Consider the following 22359-nt stretch of genomic DNA (forward strand, 5'->3'; position numbering starts at 1 on the left):
AGACAATAAATAACTTTCAAAGAATTATACTTGAAAAGGTTCAATAGCACATCTTATATAGTTAGCTTATAAAGATACAGAGTTCATTTTATCATTGGAATCTTAGGATATACATAGTCCATAAGAAAATACTTCTAAGCAGATGTGGATTGTTTACTCAAAATAATCACTGCTCCTTCTGGGCCCATCCCTCTCAGGGCCATTTTCCTCTCCGATATCAACTTAGCCATGTGATTTGCTCTGGCCAATGAAATGGAAAATGTGCCTCTTTTGAAAGTAAGCTTTAAAAAGCAGCACATAATTCACCATTTGTTTTCCCTCTCCCATTAGAAAAGCAGGTTCAAAGCAGGAGCTATTTTCCCTTCAGCCTGGGTTCCAGAATGAGAGTAACATGAACAGACATAAATGACCTACAGGTAAAGTAGTCTTACTTACGGTAGGTACTTTTTAGAAGCCACTGAGATTTGGGTGCTATTTGTTACTGCATCATAACCTGGCCTAAATTTTGATATAGCAGAGGAAGCAGGAAAAATTGGTTTCACTTTATAAGCAATTGTAATTGTGTGACAATAGATTGAGTTATACTGGCAAGAAAACTCTAGGTTTGATGGGAGAATACAAAGATCAAGTAGCAATGGTATTATGAGCACTTTGGTAATATGATACAGGGATGTGTATTTGCCATCCCTAAAGAAGGAACTTCAAGAACATCCCAATCAATGAAATCTAAAAAGTGTCTTCTATCTTACATATTTAAAAATATTTGATCTCTCTTTATCCTCCAATTACAGATACTAATCCTCTTATTGTATATACTGGGGAATTTGATACTTGCTGATGGAATTCATTTTGTTGGCTATTGTTTTCTTGGCCTAGAAAGATTCATTCATGTGATATCTCAACAGGCATTATATATACAGTCTCTTGGTTTGGTTAAAAACACAAACTGTGAAAACAGATAACCTGAATTCAAATCCCGGGCTTTGCCATTTACCCACAAGTTATTAAACTACTCTGTACATTAGTTTCTACAACGGTATACTGCAGATGATAACAATATACCTATTATACAGTTGCTAAATGATGAAAGGAGTTCATTATTTAAAGCCCTAAAAATAGGTTATCATAAAATGATAGAAATATTCTATATCTGCATTGCCCAGTTACCCGTTAACTACTTGTGGTCACAGAATCCTTGAAATATGACTAGTACAATCAAGTAAATTATTTTTTTGACTCTAATTATCTTAATTAAATGTAAAGAGCCACATATGGCTACTGTACTTGACAGCACAGTCTTATAATGTTGCCTGATACACAGAGAGTACTATTTAGTGTTTGTTAGTACTTGATCACTCAACATTAGATCTGGAAACTCAATGTGGCAAATACTAGAACAAGAAGATGATGATCATTATCTTATCTCAAGGGCAGATTTAATTTGTCTTACTTTTGCCAAATACAGTGGCATGTACACAATTTAGAACTCAACATTTCTCAAACAAGGGTAAAGTAAAAATACTGAATTAAAAAAAAATTTTTCCAGTGGCTAGAATATCGTAATAGGGCAAAATGCAAGAGAAAAAAAACAAAACAAAACAAAAAGCAGGAACAGACTTACTTGAGAAGAATAAATAAAGCAACAGAATTGATTACTATAGTATGAACTCCTTGAGGGCTGTAACATAATTTCTCAGTTATTATTAAATAGCTGTGATACAGTAAGCATTCAAAAAGAAAATCGAATCCTTAAGTTAGGAATAAAAACTGGATTAAGTCATTCCAAACCCACAATTTCCCGTTTTGAAAAACAAAAAGTCTCATCCAACTTACCACACAGATTTTGAGGACAAAATGATATAAACTAAAACCTACCTCTGAGATTTTCGGGGAAGATGGAAGCAGAATAGGAGGACCCTAGGCTCACCTCATACCATGAATACAACTGGATAACTATCAAATCATCCAAAATATTCCAGAAATCAACCTGAAGACTGGTGGAACAAACGCCACAAGTAAAGGCAGAAAAGAAACCATGTCAAAGAAGGTAAGAAGTGTGAAGATGTGGTTAGGGAGAGAAATGGCTACCATGGTGGGGTGGGAGCTATGGCCAGAGACTAGCACCTGGGGGAGGCCACACGGGTGAGGCCACACAGGAGACAAATCCCCATAGCAACTGGCTTTGAATATAAGAAATGGTGAAAAGGGACTATAAGGGAAAGGAAAGAAACTTAGTAGGGAAAAAAATGAGAGGGAGACAAACCATGAAGAGACTCTTAACTCTGGGAAAAACAAAGAGTTGGCAGAAGAGGAGGTGGGTAGGGGAATGGGGTAACTAGGTGATGGGTACTAAGGAGGGCACATGATGAGATGAACCCTGGGTGTTATACTATATGTTGGCAAATCGAATTTAAATATTTAAAAAAAAGTGAGAGGGGCCAAATTTCATGAGTTGTGGCAATGAGCAGAGCTTAAAATCTAGTTTTAAAGGTCAATGTGCTTGGCTCTAGAAGAGCCACAAGGGTATTGGAGCTGCTTTTTGGACAGACAGCAGGGTAAACAGCCTAAACAAACAACATGGTAACAGCTTTCTGAAGAGTGCCTGGAGCACACAGTGGGGAAGCAGTGAGCTCATCTGGAAGCAAGTCCCAGAAAGGCAGCATTCAGGGAGAGATCTCCCCTTAGAACAAAGGAACAAGCACACCCATCCCTCACCCACCCCTCAGTATAAACACAGAGCCATGTATGGGAATCAACTCAGCAGACATTTGCGACCTAAGATGCTTATACTGAACTCCATCTCCCATGCTCAAGTGGATTCCCCCTTCCCAGTCATGCTTGCCTCAGTCCCAGAACAGCAGGCTCCCACCCCCAGAAGACCAGTCCAAAACCTTGGCAAGACCATGTCTCCTGGCCTGCGAGTTTTACAGGGCCTCGGTTCCACTGGCAATAGGTATCTTTTCACAAGCAGACCAGAGCACACCTAGTTAGTGTTCCACATTCAGGCCAGAGACTAAACACTGCCCACAAGAGGCAAAGAGAGCCTCTGTAGACGACTGGCCTAAAGGATAAAGAGGCCAGGACACAACAGAAGAGCACACTCAAGAGTGGAGTGGAGTGGAGTGATACACTGAAAGTGAATGAGAAAAAGATGCAGCCAAGAATACTCTATCCAGCAAGACTATCATTCAGAATAAAAGGAGAAAGGAGGTTTCCCACAGAAACAAAAATTAAAGGAGTTCATGACCACTAAACCAGACCTACAAGAAACTGGAAAGACCAAAAGTGACAGTATGAAGGTAGGAAACACAAAAGTAATAAAAATGAATATCTCTGTAAAAAAAAAAAAAAATCAGTCAAGGAATTTACAAAACATAAGGATGTAAAATATCCAAGTACCTAAATGTGGGAAGGAGAGCAGTAAAATTGGGTTCAAACTTAAGCAAACTGTTTCCTAATATAGACTCCTATATGCAGAAGATACTACATACAGGGGCGCTGGGTGGCTCAGCAGCTGAGCGTCTGCCTTTGGCTCAGGGCATGATCCCAGAGTCCCAGGATCAAGTCCCACTTCAGGCTCCCTGCATGGAGCCTGATTCTCCCTCTGCCTGGGTGTCTGCCTCTCTGTGTGTGTCTCTCATGAATAAATAGATAAAAATCTTAAAAAAAAAAAAAAAAAGATATTACATACAAACCTAAAGGTATTCAAAAACTAAAAACTATTAAATGCAAGGAATAAAAAAAGAATGCAAATATATCACTAAAGAAAACCAGCATACCACGAAAGAGAGAAAAAAGGATGAGAAAAACTTCAGAAAAGAAACAAGAAACAAAATGGCAATACATACCTATCAAAAGTTACTCTGAATGTACTAATGGACTAAATGCTTAAATCAAAAGAAACAGGGTGACAGAATGCATTAACAAACAAACAAACAAGATCTATATGCTGCCTCCAAGACACACTTCAGACCTAGACACCTGAAGGCTGAAAGTGAGAGGATGGAGAAACATTTATTATATGAATGGATGTCAAAGAAAGCTGAAACAGACATAGTTAGACTCTAACAAGAGTCAAAGACAGACACTATGTAATAATAAAGGGGACTATCCAATGAAAAGACATAACTGTAAATATTTACAAACTCAACATGGGTATCTCAAATATACACAACAGTTAATAACAAACAAAAACGAACAAATCAATATTAACAGAAAAGTAGGAGGGGACTTCAACACTTACATCAATGGATCGATTAGTCAGAAAATCCACAAGGAAACAGTGGCTTTGAAAGACACAATATGGACACACTAAATGGATTTAACAAATATATTCAGAATGTTCTATCCTAAATAGCAGAATACACATTCTATTCAGATACACATGGAAAATTCTCCAGAATAGATTGCATAGTAGGCCACAAAGAAGTAAGAAACTAGAAGCTGGTTCTTTTAAAAGATGGATAAAATTGATAAATCTTCAGCCAGAATCATGAAAAAACAAGAGAAAGGACTCAAAATTACAAATGAAAGAGAAGAAATAACAACCAATTACACAGATAATACAAACAAATCTAAGAGAATATTATGAAGAACTATATGCCAATGAATTAAGCAACCTAGAAGAAAAAGGATAAATTCCTAGAAACATAAACTACTAAAACAGAAACAGAAAGAAATAAAGAATTTGAATAGATGGAGTACTACTAGCAAGGAGACTGAATCAGTAATGTAACAACTCCCAAGAAGCAAAAGTCCAAGACCAGATAGATGGCTTCACAGGCAAATTCTAACAAACATTTAGAGAACAGTTTATGTCTATTCTTCTCAAACTATTCCAAAAAACAGAACAGGAACGCTTCCAAATTCATTTATGAAGCCAGCATTACCCTGATACCAAAATCAGACAAAGAAACCTCAAAAAAGAGAATAGGCCAGTATTTCTGATGAACATAGAACAAAAGATTTTGAAAAACAAAAATCTTCAACAAAATATTAAAAAACTAAATCCACAAATACATTAAAAAAAATCATTCACCCATAAACAAGTGGGATTTATTCCCAGGATGCAAGAGTGGTTCAACATTTGTGTATTAATCATGTGATACATCACATCAAGAGAAAGGACAAAAACCATAAAATCATTTCAAAGATGCAAAAAAAAAAAAAAAAAAAAAGCATTCATTCATCACAAAAACCCTCAAAAAAGTAGGTTTAGAGGGAATACACCTCAACATAATAATAGCCATCTATGAAAAACCTACAGTTAATATCCTACTCAATGGGGAAAAACTGAGAGCTTTTACTCTAAGGTCTGAAACATAACAAGGATGCCCACTGTCACCACTTGTGTTCAACATGGTATGAAGTCCTAGCCACAGCAACCGGCCAACATAAAGAAATAAAAGGCATCCAGGTTAATAAAAAAATAAAACTTGCACTATTTGAATTATACTATATACAGAAACCCTGAAGATGCCACCAAAAAACTACTAGAACTGATCAATTAATTCAGTAAAGATGCAGGATACAAAATCCATGTACAGAAATATGTTGCACTTCTTTGTGTTAACAATGAATCGCCAAAAGAGAAACTAAGAAAATAATCCCATTTACAAAAGTGCACTGAGAATAATATGATACCTAGAAATAAACTTAATGGGGTGAAAAACCTGTATTTCCAAACACTACAAAAACTGATGAAAGAAATGAAAGATGACGGAAAGAAAAAACATTCCATGTTCATTAAATGGAAGAACAAATATTGTTAAAATGTCCATACTATCCAAAGCAATCTATACATTTAATGTAATACCTATCAAAATGCCAACCAGGGTTTTTCACAGAACTAGAACAATCCTAAAATTTGTATTGACCCCGAAATAGTCAAAACAATCTTGAAAATGAAAAGCAAAGCTGGATGCATCACAATTCTAGAATTGACTTCAAGTTATATTACAAAGCTGTAGTAATCAAAACAGTATGGTACTGGCATAAAAATAGACATTATAGATCAATGGAACAGAAAACTCAGAAATATATCCACAATTATATGGTCAACTAATCTCTCACAAAGAAGGAACGAATATCCAATAGGAAAAGGACAGTATCTTCAACAAATAGTGTTGGGAAACTGGTCAGTAATGCAATAAAAACAAAACAAAACTAGACCACTTTCTTTTGCCATACACCAAAATAAGCTTAAAAAAGGAATAAAGACAGAGCTGTGAAACCTGAAACCATAAAATTTTCCGAAGACAGTACATACAGTAATGTCACTGACGTAAGTCACAACAATATTTCTCTAGGCACATCTCCCAAGGCAAGGGAAATGGAAGCAAAAATAAACCTTTGAGACTACATGAAAATAAGCTTCCACACAGCAAAGGAAACGATCAACAATACTAAAAGGCAGCCTACATAATGGGAAAAGATATTTGCACCTGACAAAGCTGATAAAGGATTAGTATCCAAAACATAAAAAACTGATAAAACTCAACAACTCAAACCCAAAAAATTCAATTAAAAAATGAGCACAAGACATGAAGAGATATTTCTCCAAGTAAAAAATACAGATGGTCAATAGACAGGAAAAGATGATCAATCAACATCACTCATCAGGGAAATGCAAATCAAAACAATAAGGGTATCACCTCATATCTGTCAGAATGGGTAAAATGAGAAACACAACAGACGAATATGGCAGAAGATGTGAAGAAACAGCAACTTTCGCACTGGTGGCAAGAATGCAAACTAGTGCAACCACTGTGGAAAACAGTGGGGGAGATTCCTCAAAAGGTTAAAAATGGAACTACCCTATGGTCTATCAATCACACTACTGGGTATTTATCCAACAAATATAAAAACACTAATTCAAAAGGATATATAAACCCTTATGTTTATTGCAGCATTATCTACAGTATCCAAATTATGGAACCAGCCCACCTGTCTACTCACTGACTGATGAATGGCTAAAGAGGTCACCTGTGTGTGGGTTACACACACACACACACACACACACACAATTATTCAGCCATAAAAAGGAATGATATAACACCTAGAGCTCATTGAATCAAGTGCCCTCCTTAATGCCACTCTATTAACTGATCCCCCCCACCCATCTCCCCTTCCAACAACCCTCAGTTTGTTTTCTATATTTAAGAGTCTCTTATGATTTGCCTTCCTCTCTATTTTCCTCTTATTTTTCCTTGCTTCCCCTATGGTCATGTTTTGTTTCTTAAATTCCACAAGTGAAATCACATATTTGTCTTTCTCTGACTTATTTTGCTCAGCATAATACCCTTTAGTTCTTTTTATCAAAAGACTTCATCCATCTATTCATGAGAGATACAGAGAGAGAAGCAGAGACACAGGCAGAGGCAGACGCAGGCTCCCTGTGGAAAGCCTGATGCAGAACTCGATCCTGGGACCCCAGGATCACACCCTGGGCCAAAGGCAGACACTCAATCATTGAGCCACCCAGGCATCCCAAAATCCTTTAGTTCTATCCATGTCATTGCAAATGGCAAGATTTCACTTTTTGATGGTTGAGTAATATTCCATTATTTGTGTATGTGCATACACATAGCGCACACACACCATCTTTATCCATTCATCTGTTGATGGACATCTGGGCTCTTTCCAGAGTTTGGCTATAGTGGACACTGTGGCTATAAACAGGGGTGCGGGTGCCCTTCAGAGCACTGTTTGTAAATTTTGGGTAAATACCCAATAGTGAAATTGATGGGTGATAGGATACCTCTATTTTTAACTTTTTGAGGACCTCCACAGTCTTCCAAAGTGGCCGCGCCAGTCTGCATTCTCACCAACAGTATAAGAGGGTTCCCTTTTACTACATCCTTGCCAACATCTCATTTCCCAAGTTGTTAAATTAAGCCATTCTGACTGGTGTGAAGTGGTATTTAATTGTCGATTTGTGTTTCCCTGATGCTGAGTGATGCTAATCATCTTTTCATGTGCTAATCATCTTTTCACATGTTTTCATGTGGCCATTTGTAGGTCTTCTTTGGAGAAATGTCTGTTCATATCTTCTGCCCATTTCTTAACTGGATTTGTTTTTTTTTCTTTTTTTCAGTGTTGAGTGTGGTAAGTTTTTTTTTTGTTTTTTTTTTAAAGATTTTATTTATTTATTCATGAGAGACACGGAGAGAGAGGCAGAGACATAGGCAGAGGGAGAACCAGGCTCCCTGCAGGGGGCCCAATGCAGGACTCGATCCTAGGCCCCCAGAGCCAAAGGCAGACACTCAACCACTGAGCCACCCAGGCTCTGGAGTTTGATAAGTTCTTTATAGATGTTGGATACTAGCCCTGTATCTGGTAAGGCATTTGCAAATATCTTCTCCCATGCCCTAGGTTGCCTTTTGGTTTTGTTGACTGTTTCCTTTGCTGTGCAAAAGCTTTTTATCTTGATGAAGTCCCAATAGTTCATTTTTGCTTTTGCTTCCCTTGCCTTTGGAGACCTGTCTTGAAAGAAGTTGCTGCAGCGAGGTCAAAGAGGTTGCTGCCTGTGTTTTCCTCTAGGATTTTAATGGATTCCTGTCTCACGTTTAGGTCTTTCATCCATTTTGAGTCTATTTTAGTGTATACTATAAGAAAGTTCCAGTTCCTTTTTTACCTTTAATTCATTTAGTACAGAGTATTTTTTTGGTATTAATCTTGTCTCCTAGGCTTTCTTTTCATTGCTGTTTGTCTCATATCTTGTGTATCTTTTTAGATATTTATTTTTACCTCTTTTTCATTAGATTTAAGCTCCAAAATAAAGCCCAAAAAAATCCCACAACCCTGAAAGTAAATGAAGTCAAATCCAGGGACGCCTGGGTGGCTCAGTGGTTGAGCATCTGCCTTCGGCTCGGGTCATGATCCCAGGGTCCTGGGATTGAGTCCCACGTCGGGCTCCCTGCATGAAGCCTGCTTCTCCCTCTGCCTGTGTCTCTGCCTCTCTCTGTGTTTCTCAAGAATAATACAATTTTTTTAAAAAGTCAAATCCATAAATCTTTACACTTCAATATAAGATTTTTAAGTCATTAGTAAACTGATATGCTTAATAAATATTTTCTGCTTTTCCTTTTTTAATCTTACGTATTTCCTAGAGCTAAATGAACTAATGGTATGGTTCCTGGCATATCCTAAGTTCTCAACATATAGAGGAAAGAATCTTTAGTAACTTTTCAACATTAGCTCTGAAGTCCACCTCTCTAAGTTAAAATACTTAGCTCTAACACTATTTGAGTTACTAAATGACTTACTAAGTTTTTCGAATTTCAATTTCATTCCTTCTAAAAAAAATGGGAAAAATAATAAAACTACTTTATAGAACAGTTATAAGGAATAAATGAGAAAAAAAGGCAAATATGTATAGCTCCTAGCACAGAGTGAATTAAATAAATATCAGCTATTTTTATTCTTTACAAATAAACAAGAAAGCAAGCAACCTACCTCCACTCAATGTCCCATGAGGATCAAATACCTCACCTCCTAGAGTTACAGTTCTAGTCATTATTCTTTTGTCGAAAGCCACCTTTTTTGCATTATCCATATTATTACAAACAAACGTTGTTCCAAAGACAAATTCCATTGCTTTCTGAAGTTCTGGTTTGTATTCAACCAGGGAAAGAGCCACATGAACATTGTTAGGACCAACCTGTGGGAAAACAACAGATATATCACAGTACATACTACTACTTTCCTTACATTATTTTATAAAACAGAACTACTATACTAAAATTTAATTAACTTACCTAGCACTACAATTCCTTTTGAAATTTCTAAAATACTATGGAAAATCAAGAGTTTTAGAAAAAATTTGTTTAAACACTGAAACTTCTATGGCTAAGTAAAATATTTAACTAAAGTACCAAGCATTATGAGACTGTCTATTAACAGCAGAAGGCAGCACCAAATTTCTAAATCCAAAATGGACTACTTGGACACATCTTAGTTAAAATAAAGCAACTGCTAGATCAACACAATTACACAAAATGTTTTGTTTCAATTATTAGTAATTTGTTTGTTCTAAGGAAATACTTTTTCATTCAAGTTAAACATGGGAGGGCAGCCACCTATCAGTTACAGAAAAACACAACTAACAATTGCCAGGGCAAAAAAATGTTAAATCCCTGTTTTATTTTGATCCAACTGCCTCTTCTCAACCTTTGTTGATGTGTACTTCTGCCCATCTTTTTAAAACACTTAAGCATCCTTTAAGGAACTTAGTAGCAACGAAAGAAATCAAAATGAAGGCAGTTCTGTGTAATAAATGTTCAGCATTGCCCTCTAACACCGCAGCTACCATTAAAAAGGTCTGGTTAAGGGACCTGCGTAGAAGTATTTTTGTTGTTAGCTGAGATCCCCATTTACTTCTTTGGACTTGTCCAAAAAATGAAGTAACTTCCAAAACCTTCCAGACCCAATGGTGATTATTCAAAGTAAACAAAATACTAACCAGAAACACTACCTTTCAATTACTCTGCAATAATTTTCCTTCTCCTAAGAGTATACATGTCAATACAACTGTATTTTAAAATAATTTCCAGTGAAGGCTGATAACATAAGGATTGGCTTCATGTTATTACCCAATATTACACAACTATAATTGCCTTTTAAATGTATTGCCTTGTGTTCCTCTGGAGTTTACTTTTTTTGTTATTGTGTTTTTGGTTTTGTCTGTTTTTACTAATATCCATAACAGTTTAGATACACCTCAGCAGCTGACTGGATAGCCTGGTTCCCTGCTTTGCTTGTCCACAGGATGGAAGGCAACCTAGAGAAACTCAGAGAAGCAGCCCTGTTATGTAAGGCTGATAGATACCCCCTGTAACAGTTGTTACTGTGGGCAGTTAAACTGCACCTGGCATGAAAAAAACTGAAGAATTCTGGTATTTATAAGCTCTGTAATTCCAGTAACTCAGAAATTGGAAATGTAATACTATCATGTGATAGTCATGTAACCTGACTGAAGATTTAAAGACATTTTAACATTACAACTTTGAAAGATCAAAGGTAGTTTTAGTTTTCCACCATTGCCATTCCCCTTCCATCTAATTTCACAAAAGCCAACTCTTTTTTTGTAAGCTTAAATGTTTAAGGCATGGTAACAACAACATTTTGTGGTTCTACATAGGATTATGTCCCCCAAGTTAATCTCCTCTAACTAAAACAAAACAAAAAACGAAGATTTAGATAAAACACATAAAGAAGACTTACAAGATTCTGAGCAACCCTCAGAGTTTCTGGAGCAATACATCTGGCTGAAATTTTATTGAGTGGAATTATAGTGTATCGACGTTTCAGTTCCCCCTTTTCTAGTAACTTTTTTCCAGTAACCTAAAACATTGTGCATTTGAAATGAAAACATAAGATATTAATGACAGAAAACATTCAGAGGGAAAGAATGCAAGTTTAGGAATCCATAATTAAATGTTTAGTGCCTACTTAGGGGGGCACTTGACGGGATAAGCACTGGGTGTTATACTATATGTCAGCATTCAAACTCCAATAAAAAAATATACATACATACATACATAAATAAAATAAATGTTTAGTGCCTACTATGTGAACAATCAAAGGTCTAAAACTGGTAATATGCATTCTGGATTCCTGAGTAAGCATGACACTTCTTTGGGAATACAGTTAATCAAATATAATAATAATCAGTAATATAATAAAAAACCATTAAATGAATAAATGTACCTGTAAAGATAAGCAACCTTAGGAATATCTTAAAATATCAAGACATTACTCAATTCTAGCAGCTCATGATATTTTCAACTACAGAACTGTAAATTTTCTTTAATTAAAATTAATTTACCTCTGTGTCTACTACAACATTGTAGAGCCGTTCCCCAGCCACTAATTCTAAAGCTGTGGTTGTAGAAGTATCTTTCACACTAATCAGAGAAGCTACAAGTCCTTTCACACAATTTCTATTCCAGTTCTTCTCTGGATCTCTAAAATAGAACAGTTGACAAAAATTAATCTGAAATAATACAACAGAAAAAGTTGTATTTTACTAGGTAAGATTTCTTCCTAACAACACATTAAAAGAGAAGCTTATATGCTTTTAAGAAAAACAAAAATTTTTAAATGTTCCAGCTGACTAGGCAACTATTGTTTTAAGTCAGTCAAAAGATCTTTCAGTACATACTGTTTTCAATGAAACAAAAATAACTTTGATGTTATGATCTTTAAAAAAAAAAAAAAGATTTCAGAGACAGAGAGGGGGAGAGAGAGAGAGAACACATGAGAGTGAGAATCAGAGGGAGCGGGGAAGCAGTTTCTGCTGGGCTTGGAGCCCCACATGGGGATCAATCTTGGAATCCTGAGATCATGACCTGAACTGAAACTAGGAGTTAGGTGCTCAATCAGCTGAGCCACCCAGGCGTTCCTGATGTTATAATCTTTGTAATACATATACTACTCTAAGTATTCCTTGAAAAATACCCATGTTTTGAAACAAATTGTAAAATGTTAACGTAGATATTTAGAGAAAATTTTGACTGAGATTTAATTTCCTTCATTTTGGTCTTTAGAATTCCTACTACCAACACTTGAAACATTTCAATAAACATTTAAGAATAAAAAATGCCAATTAAAGGAAAACAGCTTACAATGTTTTTCATACAGAAATCCTGATGTTAATAAAATTTTCAAACTGTCTTCCAGCTTAAAAATATATCTTAGCTATTACGTTAAAATTTAAGGTTTAAATATCTTACCTGTAGGCAAATTGAATATTAGGAAATCTGGCTAAGAGAGCTTCATATGTTTCTTTCAATCTACTGATATCACGAGATAGCTGCCTGCGCTTTTCCAGAAGTCCTTCCTCCTTGTTTTCTGAACAGTAAATCACAAGTAAATTGACATAAAGCTTTTAAAAATGAAACATTCTATAGTTTTAAAGAAACGAACAGTAATCTCTATTTCCAAAGCATTCCTAGAAGCAAAATACAAATTTCTGGTATGAAATAAAAGGATGCTTAATATGAAAGGTCAAATAGACATTATTACCAACAAATAACAGAAATTTTCATTCTGAAAGCAATATAGGAGTTGAATAACTGAATGGGAACATACAAATGACTTCTTGAGTTTTCAAGTGGCACTTTGGTGACTGAAGCAGGAAATGGTCAGTAGTTGTTTTAAAAAATTCAGAGCTGGGAAAATGGAGAATCTTAATCTCCCCATGTCCCATGGATTTAACTAGATAACAACCACATCAATGTAAATAACCCAGAAAACGTCCCAAAGATTGGCACAACACTCTCCACAGCTAAGTTTAAAGAAGAGACCACGTCAAAGAGGGTAGGAAGGGCATATGCAGAGAGGTTCAGAAGATACTATATACACCAGTCCTACTATGGCCCGAGCAGGAGGCTGGGATCAGGCATCTGGTCTGACTGTAGCCTCACCCACCAAGAAAAGTCTCTCAAGGGACAACATAAGGAAAGCAACAAGCAGTTCCGTGCTAATGCATCTCCGGCAAACACCTAGTCTGACTCAGCTCAAACCCAAAGCAGTCCCAGACTGGCCCACTAACAACAGAGGGTACAAACCCTGTCCATGACAGGCAAAGAGATATTCCAGACAACTGGACTGAAGGCAAAAGCGGCTGAGCCATAACAGTAGGCTACACACGACATAAAAGATACCACTAAAGCATCAGGTTCTGGTGAACAGGAGACACTGCACTGCAGAGCACTATAGGAATTCAGCTTCATAAGGTCACTACTTTCAAGATCAGGAGATATAGCTAATGTTCCTAACATATAAAAACAGACACAAAGTTAGTCAAAATAGGGGATACAGGGATACATCCCAAAGGAAAGAAGAGGACAAAATCATAGCAAGAGAGCTAAATGAAACACAAATATGCCTGATAAACAATGTAAAGTAATGATCATAAAGATATTCACTGGACTTGGGAAAGACTGGACTTCAATGAGACCCTTAACAAAGAGACAGAAAACATTAAAAAAAAAAATCAGAGATGAAGAACTCAATAACCAAAATTAAAAATATACAAGATGGAACAAACAGCAGACTACAGGAGGCAGAAGGACAGATAAGCAACCTATAGGACAGAGTAACAGAAAGCAATCAAGCTGAACAGGTGATAGAAAAAAAATAACAAAAAATGAAAACAGACTTACGGAAGTCAGCAATACCATCACGCATAATAACTTTCAGGAACAGAAAATTTGAAGAAATAGTAGCTGAAAACTTCCCGAATCTAGGGAAGGAAACAGAAATCGAGATCCGGAGACAGAGCCCCCAACAAAAATCAACCCAGGGAGTCCAGACCAAGACAAAGTAGTGATAAAGAGGAATTTAAAAAATAGCAAGAGAAAATAGTTACAAACAAGGAAACTCCATAGGCTATTAGTTGATTTTTCAGTGCAAATCTTGCAAGCTAGAAGGGCGTGGCATGATACCTTCAAGTGCTGAAAGGCCACCAAGGCCATCTGTCCACCAAGGCCATCATTCTTTTCAAAAGCACATGGAACATTTTCCAGAACAGATCCCATATTAGGCCACAAAAGAAGTCTCAACAAATTCATACCATGCATATTTTCTGACCACAATGCTATAAACTAGAAATCAACCACAAGAAAAAGTCTGCAAAAAGCACAAACACATGGAGGACAAAAACATGCTACTAAAGAATGAATCAGTCAATCAAGGGGGGGGAGGGGCGGAGAGGGAGAGGAAATAAAATACATGGAGACAAATGAAAATGAAAACACAATGGTCCAAAATAGCTGGAATGCAGCAAGCTGTTCTAAGAGGAAAGTTTAAAGCAATACTGGCCTACCCTGAGAAGCAAGAAATACCTCAAATATCCTAACCTTTTACCTAAAGGAGCTAGAAAGAAGACAAACAAAACCCAAAACCAGAAGAAGGAATAATAAAGTTAGAGCAGAAACAAATGAAATAGAACTAAAGAACAGAACAGATAAAAGAAACCAAACTTTTAGCCAGACTCAATAAGAAAATAAGGAGGACTAAACAAATGAAATCAGAAATGAGGAAAAATAACAACCAACACCACAGAAATACAAACTGTAAGAGAATATTATGAAGAAATATATACAAACAAATTGAACAACCTAGAATAAACTCCTAGAAACATATAACCTAACAAAACTGGAACAGGAAGGAATAAAAAATTTTAACAGACTAACAGCAGTGAAGCTGAATCAGTAATATAAAAACTCCCAAAAAGCAAAAGTCCAGGACCAGACAACTTCATAGGCAAATTCTACCAAATATTAAAGAACAGTTAATACCTATTCTTCTCTCAACCTATTCCAAAAATAGAAAAGGAAGGAAAACTTCCAAATTCATTTTATGAGGCCAGCATTACCCTGATTAAAAAAACAAAGATACCACACAAAAAAGAGAACTAAAAGTCAGTATCTCTGATGAACATAGATGCAAAAATCTTCAACAAGGTATTAGCAAACCAAATCCAACAATACATTAAAAGAAATCATTCACCACAACCAAGTGTGAATTATTCCTGGTTAAACATTTACAAATCAGTCATCGTAATATGTCACATCAACAAGATAAGGGATAAAAACCGTAAGATCATTTCAATAGATAAAAAGCATTTGACAAAGTATAATATCCATTCATAATAAAAGCCTTCAACAAACTAGGTTTAGAGGATATATACCTCAACATAATAAAGACTCTATAGGAATAATCCACAGCTAACATCAATAATGGGGGAAAAAAATGGAGCTTTCCCCTAAGATCCGGAACAAGACAAGGATGCTCACTCTCACCAATTGTATTCAACAATGGTACTAAAGTCCTATCCACAGTGATCAGATCAGCCAAAAAAGAAATAAAAGGCATCCAAATTGGTAAAGAAGTAAAACTTTCACTATTTCCAGATGGCATGATACTACGTATAAAAAGACTGAAAGATCACCAAAAAAAACTGCTAAAAACTGATAAATGAATTCAGTAAAGTTGCAGGATACAGAATCAATGTACAAAAATCTACTGCCTTTCTATGCACCAATAATGAAACAGCAGAAAGATCTATATGCCAATAATTAAACAGCAGAAAGAGAAATTAGGAAAAGATTCCATTTACAATTGCACAAAAAATGATAGAACACCTAGAAATAAACTTAACAAGGACGTATAAGATCTGTACTCTGAAAACTATAAAACACTGATGAATAAAATTGTAGACAACATAAACAAATGGGAGGATATTCCAGGTTCATGAATTAGAAGAACAAATAGTGTTAAACTCTCCCTACTACTCAATCTACAGATTTAATGCAATCTCTATCAAAATAACTATCATTTTTTACAGAACTACAACAAACCATCCTAAAATTTGTATGGAACCACAAAAGACCCTGAATAGCCAAAGCAATCTTGGAAAAAAAAAAAAAAAAAGAACTAAACTGGAGGTATTACAATCATAAATTTTAAGATATACTATAAAGATGTAGTATTCATAACAGGCACAAAAGTGGACACATAGATCAATGAGATATAAAAAAGAACCCCAAAATACACCCATGATTATACGGTCAATTAATCTTTGACAAAGCTGGAAAGAATATACAGTAGGAAAAAGCCCCTACAACAAGTGGTGCTAGGAAAACTGGACAGCTGTCTGCAAAAGAATGAAACTGGACACTTTCTTATACCATAAACAAAAATAAACTCAAAATGGGTTAAGGACCTAATGTGAGACTTTTTTAAAACCATAAAAATCCTAGAAGAAAGCACAGGCAATAATTTCTCTGATACTGACCATAACAACATTTTTCTAGATAGATCTTCTAAGGCAAGAGAAACAAAAGCAAAAATAAACTACTGGGACTATGTCAAAATAGAAAGCTTCAGTACAGCAAAGGAAACAGCCAACAAAATTAAGACAATCTATGGAATGGGAGAAGGTATTTGCAAATGACATATCCATTAAAGGTTAGTATCCAAAATATGTAAAGAACTACTACAACTCAACACTAAAAAAATAAATAATCCAGTTAAAAACAGGCAGAAGACAAATAGACATTTCTGCAAGAAGACATACAGATGGCCAACATACACATGAAAAGATGCTCAACATTACTCATCACCAGGCAAATGTAAATCAAAACCACAATGAGATATTAGTTCAAACCTATCAGAATAGCTAACTAAAATAAGACAAGAGACAACAAATGGTAGCAAGGATGTGGAAAAAAGGAACACTTGTGCACTGCTGATGGAGGTGCAAAATAGTGTAAACACTTTAGAAAACAGTATGGAAGTTCCTCAAAAAAGTAAAAATAGGATTATCATATAATCCAATAATTCCAATACGGGATATTTACCCAAAGAGAATGAAAACACGAATTAAAAAGAAAATACACACTCCTATGTTTACTGAAGAATTATTTGCAATAGCCAAATTATGGAAGCAGTCCATGTATCAATAAATGAATGGATAAAGAACATATAGTATAGACACACAATGGAATATTACTCAGCCACAAAAAAGAATGAAATCTCTCCATTTGCAACATTGGTGAATCTGGTGAGTATAATGCTAAGCGAAATCAATCAGAAAAAGACAATTGCCTTATGATTTCACTCCTGTGGAATTTAACAAAAGAACAAATAAGGAAAAAGAGAGACAAACCAAAAAACCACTTTTTTAAAAGATTTTATCCACTTATTCATGAGAGACAGAGAGAGGCAGAGACATAGGCAGAGGGAGAAGCAGGCTTCCTGTGGGGAACCCAATCCAGGACTTGACCCCAGGACCGTGGGACCACGCCCTGAGCCAAACCAAAGACTGACCCACTCAGGTATCCCCAAAAAACCACTCCTAACTATAGTTAAACTGATGGGGAGGTGATAAGGGGATGGGTGAAATGAAACAAGTGGTTTGACAGTACATTTATGATGAACACAGAGTAATGTATAGAATTGTTGAATCACTACACTGTACACATGAAACTAATATTACACTGTATGTTAAGTATACTGGGATTTAAAACAAAACAAAACAAAACAAAACAAACAAAACAAAACAAAACAAAACAAAACAGCTGTTTTATACTTAGTTGACCCTTAAACAATGGGATGGTTGCTGCGGGGAGAGGTTGGGGCACTGACACCCCTCTCCCATGAAGTTCTAAATCCATGTTTAACTTTTTTTTAAGTAGTCTCTGGCTCAAAACAGGTTTTGAACTCACAACCCTGAGATCAAAAGCTGTACGCTCTACCAACTGAAGCAGATACCCCTGAATCTGTGTTTAACTTTTGATCCTCAAACTTAAACCAACATCGACAAGAAGCTTTACTGATAAGATAAATGGTTAACACATATTTTCTATGTCATATGCATTATATGTTGTATTATTACAGTTAAGTAAGCTACAGAAAATTGTAAGGAGGGAAACCTGGGTGGCTCAGCATTTGAGTGTCTGCCTTTGGCTCAAGACGTGATCCCTGGGTCTGGAATCGAGTCCCACACATCAGGCTTCTTGCAGGGGGCCTGCTTCTCCCTCTGCCTATGTCTATGCCTCCCTCTGCCTCTCATGAATAAATAAAATATTTAAAAAAGAAAGAAAGAAAATTGTAAGGAAAATACATTTATAATACCGAGTTGTATTTATTTAAAAAAAAAGTCTCAAGTAGACTCATGCAATTCAAACTTAGGTTCAGGGATCAACTGTTTTATAAATACTTATACTAACATCCATTAATAGAGTCAAAAAAAATCCTACTTGCTATTTCCTTTATTTTTATTTTATTTTTTTAAGATTTTACTTATTTATTCATGAGAGAGAGGGAGAGAGGCAGGCAGACAGACATACACAGGCAGAGGGAGAAGCAGACTCCATGCAGGGAGCCCAATGTGGGACTTGATCCGGGGTCTCCGAGATCACATCCTGAGCCAAAGGCAGACGCTCAACCACTGAGCCACCCAGACATCCCCAATTTAGTTTCTATCAACAATCACTGCCTCCTAATGATTTAATATCAGGTGTTTAAATGCAAACCTTCATAATTTAGCTTCTTCATTTCGGCTTCTAGTTTTTCTTTAAGTTTCTTCACAGCCTCTAAAGCTTCTTGATCTTTCCTGTAGCCACTATCCATCTTCTTAACTTCAGCCTGTTTAGTCTTTAATTCTTGTTGGGCATGTTTCAACTTCATCTGAGCCTGTTATTGAAAATTTAATAGACTATTTGAGGCAGATAGTGCTAGTGATTAAATGACCATAGATGCAGATTGGTTTAAGAAACATCAGACTTAAAATGTAACTATTAGGTGACTTGCATTAATATTTCAAGAGATGAATCATTTCCCAGTATTTTCTCCTCAGAAAACAACTCAGTCTAAACAAATAAATGCTTAACATAAGTGATTACTTATAATTTAAGCCCATTTTTTAATACTTATAAAAGATGACATTACTGAGTTCAAAAATTATATTGAAGAATAATTGCCATTAGCTGTTAAATTAAAAACACAACAGAAATCTAGTAATCAGAACACTAGTTCTCTTCCTTTCCACTTACGTATGCCCGTTTGTTAGTGTATTTTTGAGTGTTGTTCAATTAACAATGGAGAAACTGTACTGAGCAATAAGAAAATTCAACTGGGACAGGAAACTAACAAGAGAAATTTCAATGCCAGGAGTTTGATATTCAAATGCTAGTTTATATAACTAAGGACTGTTCCTTAAGAGCATGAACTCGTATTCTGAGATCGAACTGGTTGTGTCATCCAAGACTGAATAATGGTGGACTTTTCCCAATATATACTAAGTTACAGAAAATCTGAGAGGACCAGCAAGTTTTTTTGTTATTGATCTCTTACAAATTCTTGTGACCATCATCTTTGAATGGAAAAGTTGCAAATGCGTAACAGAAATGTTGAACAGGAGTAATACGACACAGACACAAACATCTGTATTTTTAAAGAGGAGTCTTCTTTTAAAAGATAATGTGTGAAAAAATTTATTTTTTCTTTCTGCCCTCAAAACTCTTGCATGTATAAGACTTTAAAAGCTGTAAAACTATCTAAACAAATTTGAAAGCTTGAATGACAAGCTTTGAAGATTATGAAATCAGTGTAGGGAAATGGAAGACTAGAAAGGCTAAGAGGGAGGTAGAGATAACCTCAAGGATGAAAGGTAAGGACTAAGTGTGGGGGCACAGAATTGGGCAGATGTTTGTTGTCCTGTTAGAGCTTAAGATTGTGACTTTATGTTGCCACTAAAACAGCAAAAACAACAAACTAATTAACCTCAAATATTCCATACAATACTACAAATAGAATAAAGCGTTTATTGCATTTACAATTTCAACTAATCTAGGAGAGTATTTAATGTTATAGCATCTCAAACTATTGTCATCAATATTTAGCAGTTAAGATATTTGAATTTCATTGTGCTATAAAGCACCTAATTTCATTAGGTGCTATAAAGCAGCAAGATAACAAATTCCTTGACATCGATCTGATTATTTTCAACATTTTATAACAACTGTCAAAGCACAGCAGCTTCTTAAGGGGGAAAAAAAAAAAGAGCAATCACACAATCATTAATGTCTATATTTACCTGTTTGGCTTCTGTCTGAGCTTTACTTATGTCATTTTTACAGGCCATCATTTGACCAGCAAGAGTTGCTTCTGCTCCATCTTCATTACTAGACAATCCAGCGGAAACAGCATTGAAGTGCTGCTGTGCAGCAGCCAAAGCTTCAGCATCTTTATTACTTGCTTCTTGAAGGGCATTCAGCCCATCTGTTATCTTTTTAACCTCTTTTTCCTTTGCTGCTAAAGTTCTAGAATCCTTCAGGAAGAGTTTCAGATTGGAAAATATTATGTTTTAGGAAAGATTCCCACTTTTTCTTATATACCTATGCCCTTATGTCATCAAATTTCATAGCATTCTGAAGTGGGCATGGTTAAAAGGAAAATAATTTAACTATCCTAACTTTAAAATTTCATTTCCATTTTTCAATTCACCCTCTGTTTTTGGGATAAATGTACCCTTATACTACCAGAAATACTTTCATTCCACATGCTACAATCTAATCCAGAAATTAGTTAAATAATAGCACAAACCAGTCATTTGAAGAAACTAAAAAATAACTTTCTAAAGCTCTAAAAAAGTAATAACCATTCTACTCCAAGCTTCAAAGTGAAGATTGTAGGACTAAGAACATATACATGAAAATTTATAAACTATCAAAAGCCATAAAATTTAAATATTAAATACTTGTGTGAACGGCATTACTAATACTTAATACCGTTTAAGTTATATACACTAAAACACCATATACGGTAAGATACCAGCCTGGGGCGGGGGGCGGGGAATCCAGCTATATTATTTACATGAAAGTGACCAAAAATTTTGGCCTACATGTTTAGCTCATGATTCATTAAATATTAGATATTTAACATCTACCAGGCATTGTTCTAGACATTAAAGACACATTTTCCTCAGGGACCCTATATTCTAGAGGGGAAGACATAGTAAAAAATAAAGCAAGGGACAGAAAGTGATGGGAACTACTATTTTAAAAAGAATGAGGGAAGGCCTTTTTGTGATGACATTTTGGGCAGAAACCTACATGAAATAAAAGGAGTGATCATGCTGATGCTAGGGGGACACAATTACGCAAGCTCTGCAGAATACGCTTGGATGTTTGAGGAACTGTGGTTGGAGCAAAGTGACCGAGTGGAAAGGTGCCAGAAGTCCTAACATGTACAGTCTTGTGGACCATGGTAAAGGTGGTAAAGGCTGAATTTAATTATATATGTGACACTGAAACATTAAAGAACTTTAAGCCCAAGAGCGATGTGATCCAATTTATATTTCAGTTTCTGTGAAGAACAGACTGTAGAGCAGCAGGAGTAAAAGCAGGGCAAGTGCTAAGGACTCCATTATAGCATCCCTCTTGTGAGGTGATGGCCTCCAGGTTAGCAGTGATGGAGGTGATGAAAAGTGGCTGTATTAAGGATGTACTTTTAAAGTGAGGAGAATTTTCTGACAGAGTTTGAGAAAAAAGGGAGAATGCAGGAGGACTCTAATTTCTAGATCCAACAATTAGGTTAATAGTGGTGCCATTTTCTGATGTGGGAAAATTCAGTATTGAAAAAGGTTTGGGTAGTTAGGGAAAACTTAAAAATTTTATTTTGGATACATTAAGTTTTAGACTCTTTACCTATGTATAAGTGTCAATCAAATAGCTGGACAAATATAGAATTCAGGGAAAGAGTCAAGTTTAGTTAAAGATCTGAACATCACCATGCAGATGGTATTTTAGGGCTATCAGGCTGGATGGAACTACCTAAGAAATGAGT

At 35.7% G+C, this 22359-nt stretch overlaps 1 protein-coding gene and 1 long non-coding RNA gene across 4 annotated transcripts in view; one reads left to right on the forward strand and one right to left on the reverse strand.

Moving 5' to 3' along the window:
- The window catches only part of SMC2 (structural maintenance of chromosomes 2), a 60726-nt gene that overhangs the window by 26071 nt on the left and 12296 nt on the right, over positions 1–22359 (reverse strand). For all 3 annotated transcript variants that reach the window (XM_072727831.1, XM_025988317.2, XM_072727830.1), the window contains exons 10-15: positions 20609–20842; positions 19047–19206; positions 12735–12852; positions 11828–11966; positions 11224–11343; positions 9457–9661 (exon numbers count right to left, since the gene is read on the reverse strand). In XM_072727831.1, the coding sequence (XP_072583932.1) occupies positions 9457–9661; positions 11224–11343; positions 11828–11966; positions 12735–12852; positions 19047–19206; positions 20609–20842 (976 nt within the window). The remainder of the gene's footprint in view (positions 1–9456; positions 9662–11223; positions 11344–11827; positions 11967–12734; positions 12853–19046; positions 19207–20608; positions 20843–22359) is intronic.
- On the forward strand, positions 331–21850 carry LOC140594556 (uncharacterized). Its single transcript, XR_011995473.1, has 3 exons — positions 331–416; positions 1980–2047; positions 20652–21850. It is a non-coding gene; the product is annotated as an uncharacterized lncRNA (long non-coding RNA).

Source organism: Vulpes vulpes, chromosome 12, assembly GCF_048418805.1.
Source record: "Vulpes vulpes isolate BD-2025 chromosome 12, VulVul3, whole genome shotgun sequence".
Taxonomy (NCBI): Eukaryota; Metazoa; Chordata; class Mammalia; order Carnivora; family Canidae; genus Vulpes; species Vulpes vulpes.